This window comes from Leptidea sinapis, chromosome 44 (assembly GCF_905404315.1).
Source record: "Leptidea sinapis chromosome 44, ilLepSina1.1, whole genome shotgun sequence".
NCBI lineage: Eukaryota > Metazoa > Arthropoda > Insecta > Lepidoptera > Pieridae > Leptidea > Leptidea sinapis.
The window spans coordinates 8,065,333-8,091,102 of record NC_066308.1 but is presented as its reverse complement, the minus strand read 5'-3'; the positions used below and the strand labels follow the sequence as shown (position 1 = coordinate 8,091,102).

The window sequence follows — 25,770 nt, the reverse complement described above, 5'->3', positions numbered from 1 at the left end:
ATTTCTTAAAAGTTAAAACCACGGATTAATACATTACTCGAATTGATGTTAAGGCTAAATAAAGCATCGACAAATAATAGAGTTTTCTGTATGAATGTGACGCGCGGATGTCACCCGGCCGATCCCTGTCCCCCCGTCACTCCGCACAAACGTCGAAATGCTAAAAATGGCATAAATAATTTATAGGCGGGCAGCTCCGGGCCGTTTTTGTCGCGGCGCAGACTTGACCACTGATGCATTTATAATATAAGGGTGCTTTTTGTGTCCGCGCGTCTCGTTCGTACCCTGGCTGCGTTGGAATGCAACCGCTACCGTTGATCCTGTTCCAGACGTGAGCTGGAAAGTAATGCTGTACCGTGTGCCCGGAAATATGCAGCTTTCCAAACGATAATATATCTATTTCAATAATAATGAGAACGATGTGTGGTTGAAGAAGTGTACAGCGACCGAGCATGTCTTAAAAGGTTAGCTGCCGTCTGCTACACTTCTAGAAGATCTGCATGAAAGTTTTTTTTTACAAAAATAAGGGCCCATTACCCGCTCAGGATTCTTGAATAACTAGAAACCATACATACAAGAGAGTCATGACGCGTCCGAGCTGATCGCAACCTAACAACCTAACATACCAAATCTGTTGCGCAACCAGACGGACACCAGGTGGGTAACTCCCTATATGTCGCGCCACCGTACCGTGGTGCCCCAGTAAAAAAAAGTCCTAAGAGATATGAGTTAGTTTCTCATTGTTTATACTTATTTAAGAGCCTCTTCTCGAAGTTTCGACGTTATTCCTGATCCGATAAGACTTAGGGCCCTACAATGTAAGAGCACTAACCCCTATTCTGAGCGGCACTACAATTGCGTCGTAAAAGTCTCATTTCGCCAGTAATTTCACTAGCTACGGCGCCCTTCAGATCGAAACACAATAACGTTTACACATAAATGCTTCACGGCAGAAATAGGCGCCGTTATGGTACCCTTAATCTAGCCGGCTTCCTGTGCCTCCCACTGGTAAATAAATGCAAATAAAGACAGCGTATCCAGAGTTAAGACCAGTCTATATTATATGATATGACTGTTTAGTAGTTATTATAATAAAATAAGATACCTACACGCATAGTTATTGAAAATGGTATGTAAAAATTGTTTGGTCGTGTAAAAATGACTCATTTTGGAGCTATTTGGAATGCCGGGATCAGATCGGGCATATTCGAAAGATGTCGTCACCTCAAGAGTACCAGCATAGTTATAAGTTAAATACAGAAAATATTGTTTATATCAAACTGTCTCTTTTAGGGCCTTTAACAAGAGGCTTTTTGACAGGGTTACGCTTTGAATATCGTTGATCTGTTATTCACTATATTGCACACCCAATTACATTTTTAATTGATATAGGAGATTAAATCAAATGAACACGTACCGGAAGACGTAGTGATGGTAGGCCACCCACAAGAAGGAGCGATGTTCTGGTCAAGATCGCCGGAATAGGTTGGATGAGGGCAGCGCAGGACCGATCGTTATGGCGATTGGGGGAGGCCTACGTCGAGCAGTGAACATCGTTTGTAAATAAAATAAAAACATATAAAGGAAATTCCCAGAGACAGTCACTGTTCTACATATTATATGTTTATGTTCTACATATAAAGGACTTGCATATATTATATCAGCTATTTAGCACATGAGTGTAATATTAAGCTAAAGTGACATTTTTCTATGTATCTACGCTAGTCAAGATTGGAACAGGTTGTCTTGCACTTTAGCACTATAAGTCTTTACCCTTATAATTGAAAAAAAAACTATACTAAATACCCTGCGGTCCAAATGAATCACCCATGAAGGGTTCCATAGCAGCAAGTAACATTCTACCACTTTGGAAGTGTAATTCAAGCAAACTATTCAGTTTAGAAATAGTATTTTGAGTTCTAAGTATGGCGAACCCCCAAAATTTATTATTATTTTTTCTATTTTTGTGTGAAAATCTTCTTCTTACCAAGTTTCATCAGTATAGTTCTTATACTTTCCGAAAAACGTGGCTGTGACATACGGACAGACAGACAGACATGACGAATTTATCTGGGTTCCGTTTTTTGCCAACCCTAAAAAGGCACAAATAGAATGCAAATAGTATCGTTACAACAACATCACCTGGCCTTCTTAATATTCGTCTGGACTTGTTATTGTGAAGTCGCCTGTACCTCTCGCCAGTAAATACGGACTTGTGTGAATCCAATGTCATTTGTTGTAATGGATACATCGAAATGTACCCCGTTAGCTACGCACCTCGCTCCGTCACTAATTCGGCTGGCTTCATACAAATTACATCGCTCCAAGTGAACACTTTTCTAGGAATCGCTTACATTTGTATTGGCTATTAGATTCTGACTCAGGAATGTCAGTGATTCCATAGAAGTTTGCCAAGTATAATACGAATAATAAGTCTTTTCAAACTTCTTTAAGGTACATTAGAAGTTAGAACAATGTTTTCTGCCCTTACAAAACAGAACGGTTTAGAAAGAAAGAAAAATCATTTATTCTTCAACTTAAAACCTAGTACACAAGTAGACTTATTTATTAATTTTTATTAGAAATGCAGAATTGGATTTCACCTCAGCATAATACTGATCATACCCACCGGTGATATCAGCGCTGGTCTTCCGGAGAACCCCAGGGGGTCTAGCGGCTTGTCAAACTACTTAAAGGTTATAAATATATAAAGGGTTGCCATACTAAAATAATAAAAATAAAACAAAAACTACATAAAATTTCGTGAATATTTTAGATCACTAAAATAGTAAAAAAAATATAATAATTATAATAATAACAAGTGAGTACTAATTCGACGACCTGTATAGCCGAGTGGTTAGCGATCCTACCTACTAAGCTAGAGGTCCCGGGTTCGAATCCCGGTAGGTGCAAGCATTTATATGATGAATATAGATGTTTGTTTCCGAGTCATGGATGTTTAAATGTATTTATGTATGTTTATATGAATATATGTATGTTTAAGTAAGTATATTGTATTAAATATCATTGTCTTGTAACCCATAACACAGGCTATATATGCTTAACTTGGGGCAAGATAATTTGTGTAAAAAGTGTGTCAATATGTGTCAATATAAATTGCGTTATTGAATGAGTGCTAATTCTACTGATATTAATAAGAATCTCTCTAAAAAGAACTCAAGACAATCACAGGTCGTATATTTTTTTAAATAGCACTAGTGTCAAGTAAAAGAGTTTGCTGTACTTTTTGATGAGTATTAAGTAACACTTTAAGTTTACTACGAAAACCTTGTTTATATTGGAGGTTCATTATTGAAGCGGGGATAGATATAATCTCATATTTTGGCTGATGAGAATCGGAAATTTCCTCTGAAAGTAGCTGTGGCATGATTTTGCGTCAAAAGCTGCATCTCACATTGCCGTGTACGTTTAGTTAATACAAGTTATTATTTTATACTTTTAGACACCTTTCAGGCTTTAAGATCTAAATTTGTTTTATTTTTATAATGCAATGAAAATATTATTTTATTTACAAGGGCTATAAAATCACCGGGTTTTGTTTCCGTAAGCTACCAAACTAGACACCATACATACATGAGAGTCATGACGCGTCCAAAAAAAAATCAAATTCCAAATTTCTATATTTGATCTTCAAGTACAATAGGTTTGTGGGGGGGGGGGATCCAGGAAACTGGGAAAACCTGGCTATTTGCTATTGATATAACGTAATATTAATCGTAACCTATCACTTAACTTACTTAAGACTAATGACTAGAACTTAAAACTAACTTAAAAACTAAGGTAAATAAATACATAGATATGTATACATACATATATAACGCGTCCGAGCTGATCGCGCTACCAAATTTGTTGCGTAACCAAACGGACACCAGGTGGGTAACTCCCTATATGTCGCGCCACCGCACTGTGGTGCCCCAGTCAAAGATAGTCCTAAGAGATATGAGTTAGTTTCTCATTGTTTATACTTATTTAAGAGACTGTTCTCGAAGTTTCAACGTTATTCCTGATCCGATAAGACTTAGGGCCCTACAATCTAAGAGCATACTTCCACCTCAAAGGCCGGCAACAAATTTGTTGACCTCTGGTATTACGGATGTCCAGTTGATTTTCACTTTCCTTCCGGTGACCCCCTTGCCCTTTTGTCCCCTCTATACATCTATAAATGTATAATGAAAATGGTCTTTGTTTGAGGCTCAATCACATCTAAACCACTGATCGTATCGACATGGAACTACCACCATTCGATGCGAAATTTATCCTAGATGGTTTATAGCTACTTATTTTTCGAAACCCAACTATCCTTCATTAATTTATTTCCTTTTAAAATTCGCCCAGCAAAGCGGTCGGGAACGGCTAGTATATTTATATAAGCATAAAAGACATTTATTTTCTCAAAATTGTTTACTTTAGAATGCTTTTTGATGTCACTTTAAACACTACCACCGCTTCGGAAACAAATGGCGCTCTGAGCGAGAATCAACGGCGCAAGAAACTCTTCCTGCAGCATGACTGGTACTTTATTTTAAAAGTGTATCCATTTACCCCTAAAGCTTTAATGTATCTTATGAAGCCTACAAGCATTAGTTACAAGAAATTCCTTATATCTTTTGTTGAAATACACCATTTACAGCAAAATGGTGACGATTTTTGTGAACGTATATTTAATTTTCATAAATGTACCTACTGACAATGATCTGTCAAAATAACAGACATAAATACATAGGCACCAAAACCATCCAAACCAAAACACAACATTACATAATAAAGTATTATTACAATAAGCATGAATAAATTCAAAGATCTTTTCGAATGTAAGAGACCATCCAAAATTGAATTAACAATATTAACTAGAAATTAAGTTTTAATGAAAATGTAACGTCAGCAAATTTCCCGAGAAAAGGTCGCTTTAATCAATGAATTTCCACGGAAAGTTCATTAATCAAAGTTCTTGTTCTTAATTACTTACTTTTTGATTAAACTATGGACGAGCGAGAAATTTTATTCAGAGCTACGTTTAGTAATTAAGATGACGGTGTAACGACGGTATCTTTTTCAAAAGTAGGACCGGGATTAGAATTTAGAATGGCTGTCGCTGTTCAGTTATATCTTTCTTTATCTATTACGTACTTCCAGTTTTCGCAGATATTTTCAATCTAAAATATTATTTAATCCACATACTCCGTCTATGTATGTATTCACAAAACTATGCTGCATGCTGACCCAGCAAACTTTGTATTGCCATAAAATAATTGAAAAAAAATAAAATTTTTGGAGTTTAAAAAATAGATGACGACCGTTTCTCAGACCTACCAAATATTTAATACATAAAATGTATCGTACTACAATAATTATTATATTCGATTGCCACCTTGCAACCCTATTGTGGATCTGTGGATGAAACAGAATAATATAAAAATCGCGATACAAAAATTGGTGTTCAATTCATTGATATCCTATTATTATTGCATAAACGACTCTATTATAAATAGGTATAAGACACATTATGTAACTCAATGTTTTTTTGTTTACAGTAAACAAGCTATATTCGATGGAAAGAGGCCTATTCGAGGAGGGGTGCCCTTTGTGTTCCGTAAGTATTTTAAAACCTTTCTAACTTTTAATGATTAAGCCCGTTTGTCTGTCAGCAAGCTTAATCTGTATTGCCTGTATAACGAGAAATTATAAAAAAAAAGCCAGGATAGCGAATTCCAAATGACCGCCGAAATTATTCTATTAGAAAAGAATTTAAATAGTGTTTTATTTTGAACCATGGTACGGAACTCTTCGTGTTGACTCTGACTCGCACGTTACAGGGTTTTTATAACCATTCATCTCTCGACGGCTTGACCCCATGACTTTACGTAGAGACGTCGCTTAATTTTTGTGTGAGTACGAGTGACAAAACGAGCAGTGTCACCTGCTCAAAACATTGTGAATATGATCTTAGTTGTAACTAATGAAAAAGCGGCCAAGTGCGATTCGGACTCGCCCATGAAGGGTTCCGTAGCAGCAAGTAGCATAATATGAAAGTTCTTGTAGTTCGTCATAAATAATGACGTATTTAAAAAAACTACCTACTAGATCTCGTTCTCGTAATGTACATCATATAAAATATATTATATTTTTTAGTTTTATCATTCTCTCTCTTTATTCTAGAAGTACAGGGGAGGGGACACACACATTCTACCACTTTGGAAAACTGTGTGTCACTCGCGCAAACTATTCAGTTTGCTTTCATTTTTGAAGTCCTATCCATAGATATAGTATTTTTGAGTTTTAGTTCTAAGTATAGGGAACCCCCAAAATTTATTATTTTTTGTCTATTTTTGTATAAAAATCTTAATGCTGTTCACAGAATATATCTACTTACCCAGTTTCATTAGTATAGTTCTTATAGTTTCGGAAAAAAGTGGTTGTGACATACGGACGGACGGACAGACAGACATGACGTATCTATAAGGGTTCCGTTTTTTGCCATTTGGCTACGGAACCTTAAAAACGATCTTAGTCGTAGCGCAATACGGTACGACCCCGATCACATCTCACTGGCTTTCGCCATCGTAGAGTCCGGCCATACTGTTCAACGTTTTTCGACGGCTTGTCCACGCAAAAGTATGGACTTCCATACTATATGATTCTATTTTTCATACCACTTGGTTTGGAAATCCGTACGCATCATGTCGCATACGACGATCGCTCCGTTGGCGATTGACGATGAAACCCGATTAGTCGCCGGTGGTTCGGCAATTCTTACCTACTACTGCTTGTGTGCTACCCTTCAATCGGCAAAGTAAGAAATGCCGTCTATTAGTGTGTCCCGTGACCCTTAATTTAGAACGTCTAATGATCCTTCAAACCGAAAGGCAACGGTGCATAACTGTTTTCTAGCAGTAATACTGCCCCGGTAAACACTGTACGCATACAGTTCCTATCGCGAACAGTGTTCCGAATAGCTATTTCAACATATTATGGCCATCCAATCCCAGCATCACATCAAACGCCGCAAACTAATAAAAAATTGTCGAATAAGTTCCCCTTTCTATAAAGTCAAATATTTGCGTTGTTTTATATCACATGCCATCCATCAAATAGCGACGCTAAAGATTCTGTGGTTCCTCTTGTGTTGCCATAGGTGATCACTTACCTTTAGTTGCCTGGCACGCTTTTTTATCCTCATCCATAAAAATTGTCGTTTTTTTTTATAAGTTTTGAACAGAGTCCTCCATCCGCAAACAATTAAATACCTCGACATTATGTACATAAATGAGTATAGGTACACAGCACTGAAAAAAATCAGCCACTGAGATTCTCATAATGGAAAAAATGACATGAAAAAATATTTGAAAATGAAATGAATGAAATATGTTTATTTGACATTATACATTACACATAAATATACAAATAACTTAAAATATAACTTATAAAGGAGACAAACAATAAACATATAAAATAAACAAACAAAATCTGAAAGATTAATACTACCTATACGTTACAAAAATGGTCCCAACTCAGCATGTTTATTGGTGTGAAAACGAACGCTGGTCTTCCGTTGGGCTATTTGGTGACGTCACGCTAAATATATAATTTCAAATAAGAAAAGCTAGTAAATTAACGTAATGAGAAATTAGTACTTATTTCTGAATGCAATTACGATTAGAACCATTAAATGCTAAATAATGCGACTGAGTGGAGATATTATGTCAGAAGAACTTCTGCTAATAATTATAATTCTTCATGACTTAGTCACTTTAGTGCACTTACAACGCACAATATGTATTCTTCCTGCCATCGTAGGATAGTCTATATTACTATTGTTTTCAATTTAAGATCTTAGAGAGATCTTCAAGCTGATAGTGGGCCAAAGAACAATAGTGCGTAAAGAATTCGGGCTAAACGGGCGTAGTGTAGAGACTTGGGTTCACAGGGCCTTGCACGGCATGCATTTCGTGGGTTTTCCGAAGATATATTATGTCTTGCACGAAATAGATCTGCATTATTTGATTTTGTGACGTTCATCGACAGCTCATCCTCATGTTACTTTTGTTGTGCAATATGTGAAAGCGGAGATACGGGGTGTCTCAAAGACCTTAAAAAAAGACCACACCCACACCATACAATGATTTCGTTGTTGTTCGATGGAATACGTCCTCATTTGCCCTAATATTCCGTAAAAAAATTAATACAATAATGTATTTATTACATTTACAGTACTTGTGTCTAATAAAATAATTGGAACATTTCAGCTCAGTTCGGGGACTGGGCATTCGGTCCGATGCACGGGTTCGCGAGGATCGCTCGCTGGCACGTCGAGAAAATGCCGGAGCGACTGCCCAGTGGCGACGTGGAGGCCATATTCAGCCTGATGGATGACGACTTCACTAGGTCCATGTGGCACTTTCAGTACGTATCCTCATACCATATGCTATACTATAGTACCAAACTAAAGGTATATAAGCAAAGAAGATTAGCCTAAAATCGTTAGAGCAATGTAGATTTCTTACAATGGGATGCCAAAATGATAGTTTATAACCACATAACTGCTTTATACATTTCTAAATGCGGGTCATATTCCAAAAACAATGGTAAACATCGATACGAGATGACAAATGGCTTTAGCATTGAAACTAGTGAAGTGAATCCGTGGCACGTTGTTCCACGAATAGACACGAAAATTATCGCACATACTGCAATAATTTCGCTATCAAATATCTATGACTTAGCGATTGTTTCTTTTCAATGGTTTCTATGGGTTGATATGACAATTATTGTCACACAAACACTTTAGCCCTCTCCGAATCTATCGTATGCTTGGCCCATCCCTGCTATAGTGTCTCCCCTAGGTCAATTCTTCCGAGGCTAATGATGTTATTCTGATCTCTGACCGCAACTGCATTAATCCTTAATGAGCAATAAATCTTAATGATGTTTAAAATCACATACCTACTCGTTGTCACTCAGGCTAACCTATCGAGTGGTCGATAACTAGAAATCTACTTCAAGTTTGGATTACTATTGAATAATAGGCATTTAAGAATGTATTTTTAATTACCATAATCCTAGGACCATTAGGGGTCATTTGATGCTAAGAGATCGCCGCACCGCATAATATCTTGCAGAATAGGAGAAAAAGTAACGCTGCAGGCTTTTAAGATAGGTTTTCATGACCCTGGGGGACAGAGTTGGTTCCCTTCTGTTTTAACAGACTTTTTGTCCCCATTGTATATAAATTTGGAGATAATACTTTTATTTTGAATTTTTCATCATAGTTAGATTTTTTTATTTTATTTATGAAAATAAGGGACGAGACGAGCAGGACGTTTAGCTTATGGTAATTGATACGCCCTGCCCATTACAATGCTCAGGATTCTTGAAAAACCCCAATAATTCTGAACGGCACCACAATTGCGCTCGTCACCTTGAGACAAGATGTTAGGTCTCATTTGCCCAGTAATTTCACTAGCTGCGGCGCCCTTCAGACCGAAACACAATAATGCTTTCACATTACTGCTTCATGACAAAAATAGGCGCCGTTGTGGTACCCATAATCTAGCCGGCTTCCTGTGGAAAGGAGCCTCCCACTGGTGACAGATAACAAAGGAGACTCCCAAATAAAAGTGTCGCTTCCCTTGATAAGTATTTAATTGACAATATACGGCAAATACCAAGTCATCAGTGAGCCAACACAAACAATTAACCAGTCGAGTGTCTGCAAATCTAAATTGAACGACAGGAGACACATTTCTGCCGATACAAGTGTACGGCCCGACTGGTGGCAATTACTAAAACCGCCTTTTGTTAATGGAATAAGAATAGCTCACTCGTATTAAACGCGTACGCGTCGTAATGCGGTGCATCGTTCACTTTTTTATCGATGTCGGCGCGCGCATTGCTAATGAGCCGTGCGGGAACAGGTTCCGGCTGACGTACCGACTGATCCTGCGCGAGAAGGAGCTCCACTTCAACATCGGCGTGTACAACCCCAGCAAGGAGCTCACGTTCAGTTGCCAGCTCCTGCTGCACACCTACTTCAAGGTGCCCGATGTGCGTCGCTGCCAGATAACCGGTCTTCACGGCTGTATGTTTATTGATAAGGTGGGTTTTACTCGATCATGAAATACCTAGCTCTTGCCATTAATACTGCAACAAAGAAAAATTTTCTTAAACATTTATTACTTTTACAGTGTGTTAGTTTAATACATAAATATGCCTATTAGAAGTGGTCTCCATTGGCTGCAATACAGTCCTTTGTTGAGGGCTAAGGGGTCAATGGAAAAATTTTTCACTGCCAATCGTGCGGATTGTTTTAGGGACTCCAAATTATCATGGCGTTTTAAGCATGCCGTACTCTGTAAAACTGACCATAAACTCACTCACTCCATTTTAATATCGCAAAATATTGTACAATGTATTGGCGCCAAAATGAGAAAACTCAATGAACAATCATATAAAAATGACAGATTCCAAATTCAAATGTAATATTTTGTTTATTTTTAATTGTAACAGTTTTTATGGTCATACTAAGTAAACATAGTCGGTACTCTATGGCCTCGGTTGAAACAAGATAAAACGAGGAACAAACATAAGTTTATACTTGTTCCTGATCTTTTCAAGTCGAGTTAGTCTTTTGTTGGGCGGTATTTTTTATGACGGTAGGGGACGAGACGATGTTAGGATTAGTAGGATGTTCACATCCTGGTCGTCTCGTAAGGTAATGGTACTTGATATGCCCTGCCCATTACAAAACAAGCTCAAGATTCTTGAAAAACCCAAAAATTCTGAGCGCCACTACAATTGCGCTCGTCACCTTGAGACATAAGATGTTAAGTCTCATTTGCCCAGTAATTTCACAAGCTACGGCGCCCTTCAGACTGAAACACTATAATACTTACATATTACTTCTTAACGGCAGAAAAAAGCCACCTTTATGGTACCCATAATCTAGTCCCACTTATCGATTTTTCATGAAAAAGAACGATCAGTTCGCAATCATATCATATGCAAGCAACCTAAAAAGTAGCGAACCGTAATTCCATCACAAGACACTGCGTCTTTCAACATTATAGATATGAAAGTTTTAATGTGTACCAAATTCCTAAGAATGATCACTTAACCCGTGTAGTGTTTTCTGAATCCATTTTGTTTGTATGTTGTTGCGGCAGACGCGAGAGGGCGTGATGTACCAAGACACTCGCGAGGTGGTGACCATCAACGAGTGCACGTCCAGGATCTACCAGAACACGATGCAGGAGCACATCATCACCAACGTGGTGAGTGGCAGGAAGATGCGGATACAGAAATATAACTTCCCCGATACAGGTTAGTGTGAGCGACGGACCAACCGGAATATATCATTATATTTGAATATATTTCACATATTAAATTTGATAACAAAACTTTATGAACGATGCGGGACTCGAACCCACGACCTCTTGCGTTCCGTGCGAATGCTCTTCCAACTGACGTATGGTCATAAAATCTTGTATCCTTACTGTATTAGAAATGACACCAAAAAGAATTCTAATGGAATCAATTTTGACAAAAGTATTGCCTTTTTATGCCTCTTAATATATTATGTTAAAATCAGACAATATTTTTCAGTGATCTGGAACCCATGGGCCGAGTTAGCGAAAGAGATCCCGGATCTAGGAGACGACGAGTTCCCGAACATGGTGTGCGTAGAAGCGGGACGTATCGCGACACCCATCGTACTCCTGCCGGGCACCGCGTTCGAGGCCAGCCAAATATTGCAGGTAAAGTTACATCGTCTGACACCCGTGACTAGTTACGTTATTTTACGTGCAAGCTCTGTTGAATGAAATGGGTGTGTGGGCGGGGAAAAATCAAAATGGCCGCAGGCAGTGTCCAAACTTTTATACTTGGGTACGTTATTACTCTTTCTTTTAAATGTGATCATTTCCTGAAAATCTGTATTTATAAGTACTCCCTACTTAATACCAACATACGCCTCGAGATATGGTACAGGATTTTTTTAACATCCTGTGCATATTCTCCAATCTGCTGCTTATATTTTTTATGTGTAGCCGATCTCCCTAGGTTGTTATGTAATATACATATTAGTAGTAGTAGACAGAAAACTTATAACTGTTACAGTAATATCAATATATTATATTAAAAAACAGATTTATTATACTGCATCAACCCTTGACTTTAATACTCTGAGTGTGAGTATATTTATGTGTGAATAGATGTATAACTATTTGTGTGTATGTACACGAGTATAATGTAATGTATGTACGAGTGTCAAGTTAATCAATATAACTTGCGAACTGTTTTCACTAATCTTATATATTCTACTAATAAATGTTATCAATTTGTAGGTTATGTAAGCAGTGCAAGAGGCGCCCTCCGTCCAATGAAGCGATGTCAATTCGACGTAAATGTTCGACAATATTACTTATACCGGCTTTCTATACAAATATTATACAATTAGATTAAGGATTGGTCTCCGCTGCGCTCCAACTAGATACTGCACTATCTAAGAACAATACCTTTTTTATTACGGCAACTATGAGATGATTGTGTGCGCGGCATCTTGACACTCGATGGCATCTTTCAAATTTTGTAACATACGCTTCGTGTTATTTTACATTGAAATTAATAAAATGAAAAATACTTACTGATGATATGAGGTGATCCCAGTGTCTTTCTTATTTCTTGTAGTATTAATTATTAGCAAAGTTTATCAGAATATGTAGCAAGTCATCGTGACACATTGTTCGAGACTGGCTCGAGTATGCCCACTTTGGCGAAGTAATAGTGGCTGCAATTTGCGACTACGCCTGCGGTATCTAGTTGGAGCGCAGCGAAGACCAATCCCTAATCTAAGATTATACAATATTTTATTGTAGTACGAAGGACTATCACATTTCATTACAAGTTAATGCTGATTATTGTCAATATTATTTTGTAAAATGTAACCTAAAATTAGTGTTTCCTCAATAAATCATATCAAAGCCTTGAAAACTATCGTTACGGAAATTACTATAAGAACATATACTTCTTTGCTAATTTTTAATTAGATTTTAGTCCTTCGTCCATTAGTCTTATCAATACACAAAACTATATATATATAATGTGCATTTATATTCATAATAAATAACAAGCTTCCTATTACTAGAAATATCATTTGTTCATAATAATATCGTAACTAATAGGTATATTTAGCCACTGAACTGTATAAATACCACCGGACAGGCTGTTCCATATCATTGACAGCAATTGTTTTGTTTCTATTTGAAGCGCCACTCGCGACCGTCCAGAGAACTAATTTTAATAATAATAATTTTTTATTTGCGAAAAACTGCCACCAAATTTTTTACAAGTACAATAGATATGAACAATTAACATTATATAAAGAAAAGAAAAAATAACAATACAAATGTTAAAAAATAATAAAGAAAGAGATATTAATGCTTTAAAACATGGAAGGATCATTTAATAACTAGAATGATAACAAACGAGGCAGCAGCGCGATTCGCAAAAAGGAAAGTTCTCAGCAAACGTTAGGACGTATTTTCCTAACACACACTAATTTTGACGTATAATACAAATGGCTGCGAAGGAACGCACAATTATACTCTGAAGTATTTTTGCATTTCGTATTAATTTCGTTCGTTTTCCGTATTATTTATACTTCAAGAATCAACGTAATAAAGTACACAAATTTTTTTTTGGAAATAGTTTCCCACCATATATCGCTGTTTTCCTGAGGTTGCCGTCACTAGTTTTAGTACCGCAGACACTCGCTACAAAGAAACAGCGCCAAAATGGCGAATATCAAACAGGCACAAAAGCAATTTGACAGCTGCCAGTCCAGTGGTACATAGTAGATGTCAGTGATATTAGCTAACGTAAGCACAAACTATTATCTTTATAATATCGCCTTAGGCATTAGTGGAATCTCAAGATTGTCGAACTAACAGTACTTAAAGCAGTGTAAAACTTTTAATACATTTCTATTATTTTTTAGAATTTTTCTGTTACAATTTTACCTAACATTCCATTTACAAATTCATTCGAAATTCAATACGATTCCATGTTATTTGTTTAGGATTTTTTTTAAACTTATGTATGGTCTTAGGGTGAAGGATATTCCCAATATTCATTTTATCTCCAGTTGTGGCCTACATGAAAAAAAATCGTAACTATCGTCGACTTTTCTGTCCCAATAAACTTATCGACGGTAACTCACCTTATCCGTACACGCTGTCTGTCAATGGGACGACGTATAGTTTACCAGCGATAGAAGTTTATATGGAAATTGCAATTGACGCGTATATATAACGCGATAAGAAAGACTTATCGTGTATATTGGGACAGCTTCAGATTATTGACAGCTCATTACCGACATTAGAAGGTAGTAATTTATCTCTATCTGTAGATAGTATATTGGGAACGGCCTTTAGGCATTAGTGGAATCTCAAGTTTGTCGAACTAACAGTACTTTATGCAGTGTAAAACTTTTAATAGAAATTTTGCCTAACATTCCATTTACAAATTCAATTACGATTCCATGTCATTTGTTTAGGATGTCTTTTTTAACAACTTGTTTATGGCCCTAGGATGAAGCTTTTTTGAGCCTTGATGAGGTGTAAATCTTTAGAGTTGCCAGTATAACTTCTAGAAACTCCCGAAATAGCATCATATATTGACATAGTCAGCAAATTGTTAGTGGATTATTAATTTATCTTGCCTATTATAAAATACTCTTTAAAACTATTATTATGAAAAATTAAGTGCTTCCTTTTTATTCTTGTTCTATTTACACTAGTGATGTCGTTAAAACTAATTTGTTTAGTTTTTATATCTTGTTTTTCAAATATGATTAATTTCTTATAAATTACAATAATGTATATGAATTCTCCAGTTGACATGTTAAAATGTTCCGACGTCGACTTGGCTTTTATTTACTTGGAAATGGTTGTGTATATATTGTTTGTACATGTGACTCTGTTGCACGTGATGTACATTTTTATAATATACTTTTTGTTCGGACACTTTTGGAGGCTTTTAAAGTATACGATATAATTATAAGAATATGTACTTAGCATAAAGTTCCTCAAACTTTCAATATGACACTAATATAATAATTATTCTACGGATATATTGCAATGTTGAAACGTATACATCAAACCAGTTGAATGCAATAATTAATATCTGTTAAATTTAATATTTTTTGATAATTAAATAAGTACTATTATTTAATATTATAATTCACTCTCTTTTTTCTAAGGAAATTTTAGTGTTTTTCGCAATAAACTAGATTTCTTTTGGGGTTCATTTTGCATTCTTTAGAAACAAACTTGTTGAGTGTCATATACTTGCTGACCCGACAGACGTTGGTCTGTACGTATTAAATTACTATTTTTTACAAATATGTCTATAATATTTCATAACATAAAGAATTATTTCGTAAAATATGCTACCTGTTGTTGGTCAAACCATGCTTCAATAAATTCTCTCATAGAAAATATGTCCATAAAAATAATTATGGGTCCCAAATAGAAATAAAAACTATTCTATCTCTAAAGATAGACTATACTACACTCCATCAAGTAATCCCCATTAAAATACGGTCATTGGTTCCCGAGTCTGTTCCGTCCTGATCCATTCATGACTTCACAGGAAACAAACCTCAGGACACTGGAGTTATATAATTAAGAAGATTAATTTCTTTTAATTCTATATTTTATACATATTACAATGATTTGTATCTTTTGTGCAATTGAATATTGGTAACATAATAATATTGGTCATCTGACAACTGTGTTTGATGTGTAACAACATTGTATTTAAAAATACTGTATATTATGTGACTCTCTTATAAGCTCTCTCATTTATAGGTTATACACGTGCTAACGATACATGCTTGATGGTAATAAGTACAGCTTCTTCAACAAACTATTTGATAATAGGTTTATGGTTTAGAATAGTTAAGCTTATTTTAATTTTCCAAGTATTTATCTTAAATATAAAGAAGAGAACAAAGCAATTCATTATAAAACTAGAGGGTTGTTGTTCCATAATAATTGAATTTAACTGAACTTGCCTAGTTGCCAGAGATTATCATCAGCCATGTGTTCGGTGGAGCATGTGTATACAATAGGTAGTTATTTTTTACAATTTACAAGAGTGATGTCGGGTGTTTGTTGTATGTAAATTTGGTAATAATGGGGTCTGATAATCAAAAGCAACGAAGTGTACTTCCACAGGTGCAATAAAGTAATTACATTACCGGCTGTTTTATTTGAACTCCTCTTAAAATACTCAAACCTCATATGCTGGTTAGTGACTCCCGACTGTAGCAGGGATCCCATGTTGAATTTTTTTTTATGGAAGAGGACAAACTACCGTACGGGTCATCTGATGTTAAGTGATCACCGCCGGCACTGGGATTACAAGAGCGTTGCTGGCCTATAAGAAAGGTGTATGCGCTTTTTTTGGAGGTTCCCATGTCGTATTGTTCCGAAACACCTGACCGCAAAAGTTAAATTATCAAACCGACAGCAGCGATTTGTTAAGCAACTCAAATATTATTATGAAATTAGAAAAAAAAAGGATGGGTTAAAAAAACGCCCAGATGAGCTAAATACTGTAAAAAATAAACTTTCTCCCTTCAGCAATCACAAAACAACAGTTATTTGCCAGCTTTTTTATAGTATTAGTTACTCTACAACTTTGCCTTGTGTGCTAAACAAATAACAAAGTACTAAGCGGTGGTCTCATGCTGTTGCCATATTGCAGCAAACATGAGGTTAAAATAAGACCAACAGTGAGACTTCACATGACATAGAACTTAAACCGCTGTTGTTTTACAAACTAAGGTGAATTTAGCTATGATAAAAATAAAAGTAGTTGCAGACTGGCAGGGCTTTGGAATTGACCCCCTATTTCTAATATGGGGTAATTTCGTTGATGAAAAAGCTTAATTACTACTTTAATTCTTTAATTACTCCTAAAGTTTTATTACTACATGCCGGGATACATTGTATATAAATAAATGATGTGTTTCATTTTAATTCAATAGTTAATAATTTCAAAAAAACAAAACAACTCTTACAACTCACTATTTATTATCTATAACTCTTTACAATAATCTAATTACTAACAGTGGTAGGTTTAACATCCCACACCCCGACCTCACTCAACAAATCCTTCTTCGACATAAAGTACTCCTTGTACCACATTATATGATCTCTTTTCTCTTGTATCGTATAAAACGCATTTTTAGAAAGACCCACACAGACCAGCTCCATGAAATGTCTGATGGGCCCTCGGGTTGGACACCAGTCTTCTAGATGCGAGTCCAAGAATACATGCTCTGAGAAATGAATGTTTTCTTCTTCTTCCATACCTACAAATATTTATTATATATATATATTTTTTTTTATGGAATAGGAGGACAAACGAGCGTACGGGTCACCTGGTGTTACGTGATCACCGCCGCCCACACTCTCTTGCAACACCAGAGGAATCACAAGAGCGTTGCCGGCCTTAAAGGAAGGTGTACGCACTTTTCTTGAATATATTTAATTCAATAGGTAATAGACCGGTGGGAGGCTCCTTTGCACAGGATGCCGGCTAGATTATGGGCTATGATTATTACCACAACGACGCCTATTTCTACCGTGAAACAGTTTCGGTCTGTAGGGCGCCGTAGCTAGTAAAGTTACTGGGCAAATGAGACTTAACATCTTATGTCTCAAGAAAACGAGCGCAGTTGTAGTGCCGCTCAGAATTTACGCCACTGCATTGTAATAGACAGAGCGTATCAATTACTACAGCTGAACGTCCTGTTCGTCTCGTCCCTTATTGTCATAAAAAAGGTACTTAAATAAATATCTCTGTGGTGAGAAAATATAAAATTATCAATACCTTTTGTTTATCTAGTAATTATGCAAAGTTACCTACTTACATAATTAATATCTAGATAGAGTCTCTTGCTGTTAGACAACCAATAAAAACAGACCAGTAACTTTTGTGAGCGTGACAAGCTACGTCTTTCGCTTGTATAACACTTTGTGTTAGTGTGTTTGAATTGCTCAAAATAGAGGTTAGTTCTAAACTACATTTTTTTTTCGACGTTTTCACAGCTGTTATAGTCTATCTAAACTGACTGGTGTCAGGGCACATGATGTGAAGAACCCAGCATAAGAAGAATCAGACCGAATGATATGGTTGGTTCAAACGATACAAATCGTCATAGCCAGGGTTCACATTTTTTTGTGGAAGGTGAGAATTAACAAGAGTATGGGTCACCGGATGTTAAGTGATCACCGCCGCAAACACCAGAGGAATTACTCACTAAGTACCCACGCGATTTTTTTCCAGATTTCTTTCAAATCATCCCAGAAACACCGCTCAAGGGAACTCATTACATAGTTTGGTTGTTTGTTGTTGTTGTAGAAGAACACCACACATCCAGGTGGTGAACAGTAGCTCTTCAGGAAACTCTCCGATATAAATGCGGTTGAAAAAACTGAATGAAGCGACATCTATATGTAACACTAACTGAAATAGCTTTTATGGAGCACAGGATCCCGGTCAATTCGAACAGCTGCATTTGCGTGCATTCAAATAGTTTGGGCTGATATAATATTTAGGTCTATAAAATCACTTTTAAATCATTAGTAAAATTATTTACACCGTCACCGACTCGTTTGAGAGAAATGAGAGCAATACTGACTCATTGACAAACATTTATTCACACCCAGGACACCTAGCTTGCTGTCAAATATCAATACTATATAGATTTGTTGATGTCGTTTATATGGATTTAAAAAATCCTGTTTTCATTTCAAGATATAGCTTGAGGCGTATGAACAAATAAATATTGATTTTCAGGACATAAGCAATTTAAAAATAGTAATAGATTATAAATGTACCCAATTATGAAAGTTTGGACACCTCTGACTGCAGCCATTTTAATTTTTCCCCACCCACACACCCACTTCATTCAAGGGCACGCACGGGGCAGGCTGACGGCGGCAATAACTAGTTTTATATTAAATATAAGCCTTCTTCGTTTGAGATGCCGCGCAACTGACTAAATATACGCCGTTAGACCGAGCCCAGGCTGATCACATTAGTTTACTGATAGAATAAATAAGACAGGAGCTCTCAAGATTTTTGAAAACATATTCTTTTTATTGTAGTATTTAATCTGAGGGGTTTTGATTTTTAATGTTATTTTTAGTGGTGTCTCCGCTTTCAACTTCATGTCTGTGTCAATTATCATACAGGGTTTTTTTAATAAAGTGTATATTGGAAAAAACTGACCCCAAATATTATTTAGGTGTCAATCTTGTAATCTTGATCTTTTGCTTGAGAGACTACTTAAGAAAAAATTAGTTTGAGTAAAAACCTTGTTCATTATTGATGGGAAACTTCCACACTTTTCCTTGTTCTGTCCATTGAATCATCTTCTGGAAGTAGTTAGCTGGCGGCTGAGAAGTAGCCAGTGTCAACTCTCTCTGACTGAGTTGATCCCAGACTTCCAGTGTAGTGCCATAGTTTGTATCACCTGCCTTGAATATACCAAGGGGCTGTCCACCAAATATATTAATAGTAATTGGTTCTGAGAAACTGAAAGAAATTAAGTTACTTATTAAACTTCTGGTATTTGTGTGTAAGGCTGGTGTGTATTGATCTACTGTAATCACATGATATAGTAGTTACCTTCTCTTTGATACTGGTTCTCTTTCTGGTTTCCTCTGGTATTGCCTGGGTTTCTGTGTTTTTGGAGCAGACCTCACAAGTCTCTTCACTTGTTGTCCTCGAGTTTCTTTCATTTCCTCTCCTTCCTTTGATCTCTCCACTTTCATGCCAACTAATAAATCACTGGAATGAAAACAGAATAAAAAACTATTAATGAAACTTAATCAAAATATTGAAGCGAATCTTCTTTGCGCACATGAGGGTAAAATTTTTACAAATTAAAAGCACAAAAGTGTCACGAAAATTTGGGATTTTTTATCCAAGAAGAGTGAGAGGGAAATCGAGAACGATTGAGATAGAGTGAGAAAGGGCGGACGTAGCATGAAAATCATTGCACGGCTAGTAAGTAGAACATGTTCCCTCCTAGCGTTGTATCATTCAGGTTTAGGGTGTGGCTTAAGTAAGTAGAACATCTTCCCTACTTGCGTTGTATCGCGCATGCATAGCGCGCTACCGCAAGTATGTAGAACATCTTCCCTATTAGGGTTGTATCGTTCAGGTTTAGCGCGCGGCCGCCAGTAAGTAGAACATCTTCCCTTCTAGCGTTGTATCGTAAGTAGAACATCTTGCGTACTAGCGTTGTGTCATGCAAGTTTAAAAATAAGATTTCCAAAGAAGGTTCACTTCTGACATGTGCACCACAGTGCACATGTCAGAAGTGAACCTACACATACACACCATTTTTTTTATTCAAGTATCTTCAGACAAAATACACTGAAGGCATCTAGTTGTAGAAAATAGCCCATGATTAACTGTACCTAACCACTTATGCATAGTTGATTATACTTTAACAACTACCACCAATTCAATACACTACAGGCGAATGGCAGGTTTCAGTGGAAGTCTCGTACACCAAAAAAAAGTCATGATGAAACATAAAATATTTACATTTAATAGATTATTGTATAAGAATATGTGGTATTAATTTTCTTTTTTTTATAAAGTTGGGAGTCATAAGTTAAGTTTGTTTTTTTTTGGGAAGAAGTTTTGGGGTAATGTTACGACCCCGTTTGCTTGTGTTAGAGATCAATACCTACACAAATAATTGAAACAAAATCATTCTAATATACACACGTACATACATATGTATATGTATAAATAAACGATAAAAAAGCAAGAAACATAATTGACCCAAAATATATATTATATACGGGTCGAATTGAGAAGCTTCCTTGTGCGGTGTTTCCGAGACGATACGACATGGGTACCTTCAAAAAACGCGCGTACACCTTCCTTAAAGGCCGGCAACGCTCTTGTGATTCCTCTGGTGTTGCAAGAGAATGTGGGCGGCGGTGATCACTTAACACCAGCGGGCCTAACATGAACTCTTATTGCGGTTCAATTGACAACCTAAAATGAACTGCTTTGCTATTTCGTACCACGAAGTGATTAGAGCTATTTAATTTAGGTTGACGTCAAATCAACTGATTAAATCGAAATGATTTCAATTGAATGTCAAAAATGATATCAACTGAATCGCAAACTGATTTAGTTCGTTCATTCATTCGTACTATTAGGTGTTATTTCAACCTAAACTGGATAGCTTATTTGTCAAAGTGACCGATTCGAAAAAAGTTGCTACTTCCTTAGAGGAAAGTGAATCGTGTTGTTAATAACTTTAAAAAAAAGGTGAAACAATAGAAAAGAAAAATTTTATTGATCAAAGATGAGATGAGAATACTTTATTGGACTTTTTTGTAAAACAAAATACTGAAAATAAATACCAAAAATAAAAATACCAAAGAAGAGGCAGTAAGGGCCCGGGCTATAGCATGTTCGCAAGAACGAATTAAAAAAATGTACTCTGAGGTCCTGTCAAATCAAACATAATGGAGGTGCGTTCATAATTTGTTATTTTTACGAAAACACATAAGCAAACATTTAATTTGTAATTCAAAGAACTATATTTATTTATATTAGTATTATTTAATAAAGTATAAAAAAGGGCTTAATGGTTTATAATTTGACGCAATTGCGCAATTTTAAAATGTATTTTTAGTATTTTCTACGCAAAAAAACCGCTAAAATCATATCATTTTAGGTTTCGAAACGCAATTTTATTTCGTTCATTCTTCATAAGCGATCCAAACGCCGTTCAGTAAAAGGCACTTCATGGTACGAATTTTAGTGATTCAGTTTAGGTACCTAAACTGAACTGTATCGGATTCGCATCGCTTATTAGAAGTTGATGGTAGGCCCTCAGGTGACCCGTACGCTCGTTTGTCCTCCTATTCCATAAAAAAAACCTTTTTTGAAGTCTGTTAAATGCTACCTACTGCTCAACTAGCAACAACGGTTTTCTTCGTGTAAAACCACAATTTTCTCATGTTCTAGGATACTTTAGAACTCCCACCAGGCAGTCTACTACTACTACATAATATACTACTTGCATATTTTGAATAACAAAAACAACCTTTCATTAAATGGTCTTTATTGAGACATATCTTATCTACATGCAGTATAGAAACGTACGGATAGTGGCGCCTTTTCAATCAACTACACTCTTAAAATAACGTCATCCAAGAAGTTAGCTGGTCGCGTCACTCCCTCATGGCGAGCATAGCCCAGGTACCAGATGATACTCATCACATGGGAGCAACACCCCACAGTTCCCAGCTCTACAATGCAGTTGCAATAATAACTTATTATTGCTTCTCTGCCAAGATTACCTACTTCAGTTACAATAAAAACAAAGTATGTTTTTCCTGAAGAGTGGCGAGACTTTATTTTTGCCTGAAGCAGCATTGGATTTATTCCCTGCAATCCAGGTATTTGGTCACGGCTCACTTCTAATGTGTAAATACTGTGAAACCTGAAATGTTCACCGACATATGAACGCGCCTGCTTTATTTGATAGGTGCCACAAGCAAAAAAAATCAAGTCGGCCATAGTTTGAAGCAAATAATTGGAACACTTCTGAGTGTATAAGTATGTTGCGTCTGCAATTATAATGGCTGGTTTTTGCTCTGACGGAAGATCAGGGTTCCCAAGAGTACTATCTGCAACAATTGAATTTTTTGCTGCCACTTGCTGGCAGACCACACGCACGATCGGCATTTTTGTTGCAATAGTTCAGATTCGACTCCACAATCACAGCACAAAATAAGACGTATTAACACAACACAGCGTCCTTTCGCAAACTGTACAGTTTTTGAACGAAGGAGCACAAACTCAACTCAACATCGTTGGGAAAAGATGTAGTAATAAATAAGCCAATGTTTCAAAAAACACACAGTATACAACATAAAACAGCTAGTAAATAGAGTTTCACGTTTTTGCAAATGTGAAATTCAAATACCCTGATTTTCACTTTGACATGACAGTTGTTCTTTTTTTGGCTTGCAAGATTTAAAACAATCGATGGGCATCCCCGAAAAAGGTTGTAAAATAATTTAAATAATGGCGTTCCGTTTCTGTTTGTAAATTGAGTTTTATTCAATTATTTTCTTTCCCCCTACTTTAAAAAAATATTTGAAAAACTGAAAAAAGAGCCAGTTGCGAAATACTAAAGTTGGGAAAATATAAACCCAAAACATTCTTTCAATAGGGTGGTACACCAGATGCCGTTCTCATTTTTAACTTGCAACATACATACCAAAATACTACTGTAATCTTGGTAAAGAAGCAGATGTCATATAGATACATTTATTAATTCATTTTTATTGAAGTTTGCAACATATTTAAAGTAATCATTTGTGAAAGTGTGGAAAAATGTTACAATGATAGATAGGAACTAATATTAAAATATCTTACATTTATTTTAACACATAAGGATTAAGGAATGATATGTTTGTTATAAATATGTAGGTGTAACTATGGTTGGGTTGATTGTTGTTACTCCTACTAGAAGGGTTTAAAACAATACTTAACATGGAACACACACTTTGGAAACATTAACAAAACACTGGAATCATTTAATCATATTGTGCTTTGTAATAACATTGTATCCATAATTGTATGTGTGAACGTTAAAAACCTTTCAATTCAGGGAAACTCTGATTGTGTTGTTTGCCTCAGATTGGCACAATTTTGTTTTTTTTTTTTATATTTAATTAATAAGTACACTTTTAACTTATTAATATATCTTGCCAAACTTTAACAGTTTGTTGGCAAGTTAGTGCACTTAAAAAACATTTAATTATATGTACATACTTAACTACTACTTACTTTAATCTAAACTATTAGGACGTACAACTAAACATTATTGGAATTATTAATATTAGACAAAAGAAAAGATTTACCAAATCTATATATTAAATTAGCATACAGCATTGTTTGATTGAACAACATTCAGTGAGAGTTATTCAATGCTATTCAACAGCACATTTTTCATCTTAAATTTAACTGCATTTTTATTTATTTAGTTTGGGAACACTCCTCAATGCTTTCTGTCAATGTGTTTTATTTTATGTGTCGCAATAGATTGCTTATAACCAGAGTGAATGTATCAGAAAGCTATTGAAACAAGCTATAAGACCATGCATGATAAACTATCTTATAATCAAAATAAGGGACAGAACTTGGTGAGGGAGTACGGTGCCATACGGCACTTTCCGTTCTGGTGTATTTGAAAATCTAGTGCTCTGGGGCACTGCCGATTTTGGAGAGTTAAATGCATACCTTAAACTTGTCGATGTCTGGTTGATTTTTCCAAGAATTCTGGACAGCAGCTCAGCTTCAGTCTGCTTGACATCACCTCCGAGGGCTTGAGCTACATCACTAGCAGCTCTTGTAATACTTGCTTCTGTGTAAAAACAAATATTCTGTGTTGAAACTAACTATAACTCTCTTGTTAATAATTGAAGCTTAGTAACTTAAACATCTAAATAAGAATCTCTTGGTGTTAGACATGCCAGAATATTAGTTTAGTGTGTGTGACAAGCTTTATCTTACACTCTCAATTTGTATAACACTTTGTGTTAGTGTGTGCATTTCTCAAAATAGGGGTTATATAATATAACTCCATTATTTTCGATGTTTTCAGATTTGTCATAGTCTATCAAGAGGTATAAATAATCTAAGAATTATAGCAAATAATATACCACTTGAATAAAATTTTTGGTACATTTTTAGAATTCATAAGGTCACTATTGAATAGATATTAGAATATTTTAGAGAAAATTGTTTTGCAGCATTAATTGTCTGTCAATTAATTTGTACTCAATAATTAATAATAATAATATATAAAACATAAGGAAATTATTTAGTTTTACTTGCATTTACATTAATTGCAGCAATGAAGCAGATAATTAATTTATAGTAACTGTTGCGGAAAAGTTTGGAATCACTTATGTCGTTAGTCCTTCACTTAATCTGGGATAGCTTCTTTTGAATTCCGTATCAGTTTAAAGTTAAGAGCTTAACCTTTAAATGATGTCATTTTTATGATAAGTAATTAAAAATTTATTTATTAAGCAAGATAGAGCGGAACCAATTTCAACTAAGTGATTCCAAACTTTTGCTCACGAATGTATAATACTAACCAATTTTCTCAGTTTTAACTTCAAGCTCGCCTGGTTCTCTCTTCTTCCTTTCTGGAGCAAGAGTGAATTTTTCAGCATACTCCTTTTGAGATAATTTAGGTTCAATCATCATACTTTTTAAAAGGGATTGGATTTTATCGGTACTTGTATCATCATTCTTCTCCTTGGATTTTATTTTAACTTCTGGAATTTTGCCGTCGTTTTCTGGTGGTTTATCTGACAAACATCGAACTGCCAACCTAATTTCATGTCTAAATCTTAGCCTGTAAATAAAAAATTAAATCTGCAAGGCTTAAAAGTTCTAACAGTAAAAATTAGGTTGATTTTCCGTTGGTTACCTGGTCAGCATAATTTTATAGTTTATAACTTAATAATATTAAAATTTATTGATTAGTGAAAGAAGTATTTCCTAATAGGCTAGGTGTATGAATGTATTAAATTAAATATATTTATGTTTTGAAGATATAACCTTTTATTTATTTATTTTATTATTTACGAAATTGGACCAGACCACAGAACACTGACAGTA

At 35.7% G+C, this 25,770-nt stretch overlaps 2 protein-coding genes across 4 annotated transcripts in view; one reads left to right on the top strand and one right to left on the bottom strand.

Annotated features, from left to right (window-relative positions):
• Positions 1-16,275, top strand: part of LOC126977302 (uncharacterized) — a 69,322-nt gene extending 53,047 nt beyond the window's left edge. The window contains exons 3-9 of one of the 2 annotated variants that reach the window (XR_007732179.1): positions 5,553-5,611; positions 8,265-8,421; positions 9,933-10,113; positions 11,181-11,337; positions 11,620-11,771; positions 12,360-14,563; positions 14,645-16,275. Coding sequence is in view for 1 of the 2 variants with exons in the window: in XM_050826075.1 (XP_050682032.1) it covers positions 5,553-5,611; positions 8,265-8,421; positions 9,933-10,113; positions 11,181-11,337; positions 11,620-11,771; positions 12,360-12,368 (715 nt within the window). In the remaining variant the exon portion in view is untranslated. Of the gene's footprint in view, positions 1-5,552; positions 5,612-8,264; positions 8,422-9,932; positions 10,114-11,180; positions 11,338-11,619; positions 11,772-12,359 lie in introns of both variants that reach the window. The other variant, XM_050826075.1, reaches the window with a different exon arrangement.
• Positions 16,276-17,097: 822 nt separating this feature from the next.
• On the bottom strand, positions 17,098-25,770 carry LOC126977285 (28S ribosomal protein S31, mitochondrial). 2 transcript variants are annotated; one of them, XM_050826049.1, is made up of 6 exons: positions 25,580-25,770; positions 25,242-25,504; positions 24,379-24,502; positions 19,720-19,881; positions 19,406-19,626; positions 17,098-17,395 (listed from the first exon to the last, which is right to left on the bottom strand). In XM_050826049.1, exons 1-6 carry the CDS (start codon positions 25,588-25,590, stop codon positions 17,139-17,141), a joined length of 1,038 nt encoding a protein of 345 aa, XP_050682006.1. In that variant the 5' UTR covers positions 25,591-25,770; the 3' UTR covers positions 17,098-17,138. The 2 variants fall into 2 exon arrangements, with proteins under 2 accessions (XP_050682006.1, XP_050682007.1); XM_050826050.1 differs by having other exon boundaries at positions 25,711-25,763.

Bases quoted from the DNA above. Each gene is read 5' to 3' on its own strand.
- LOC126977285 (XM_050826049.1), bottom strand. The intron at 19,882-24,378 runs GTATGCATTTAA...TTTTCATTCCAG, and splicing joins CAGACATCGACAAGTTTAAG to TGATTTATTAGTTGGCATGA. The intron at 19,627-19,719 runs GTAACTACTATA...AATTTCTTTCAG, and splicing joins GAACCAGTATCAAAGAGAAG to TTTCTCAGAACCAATTACTA.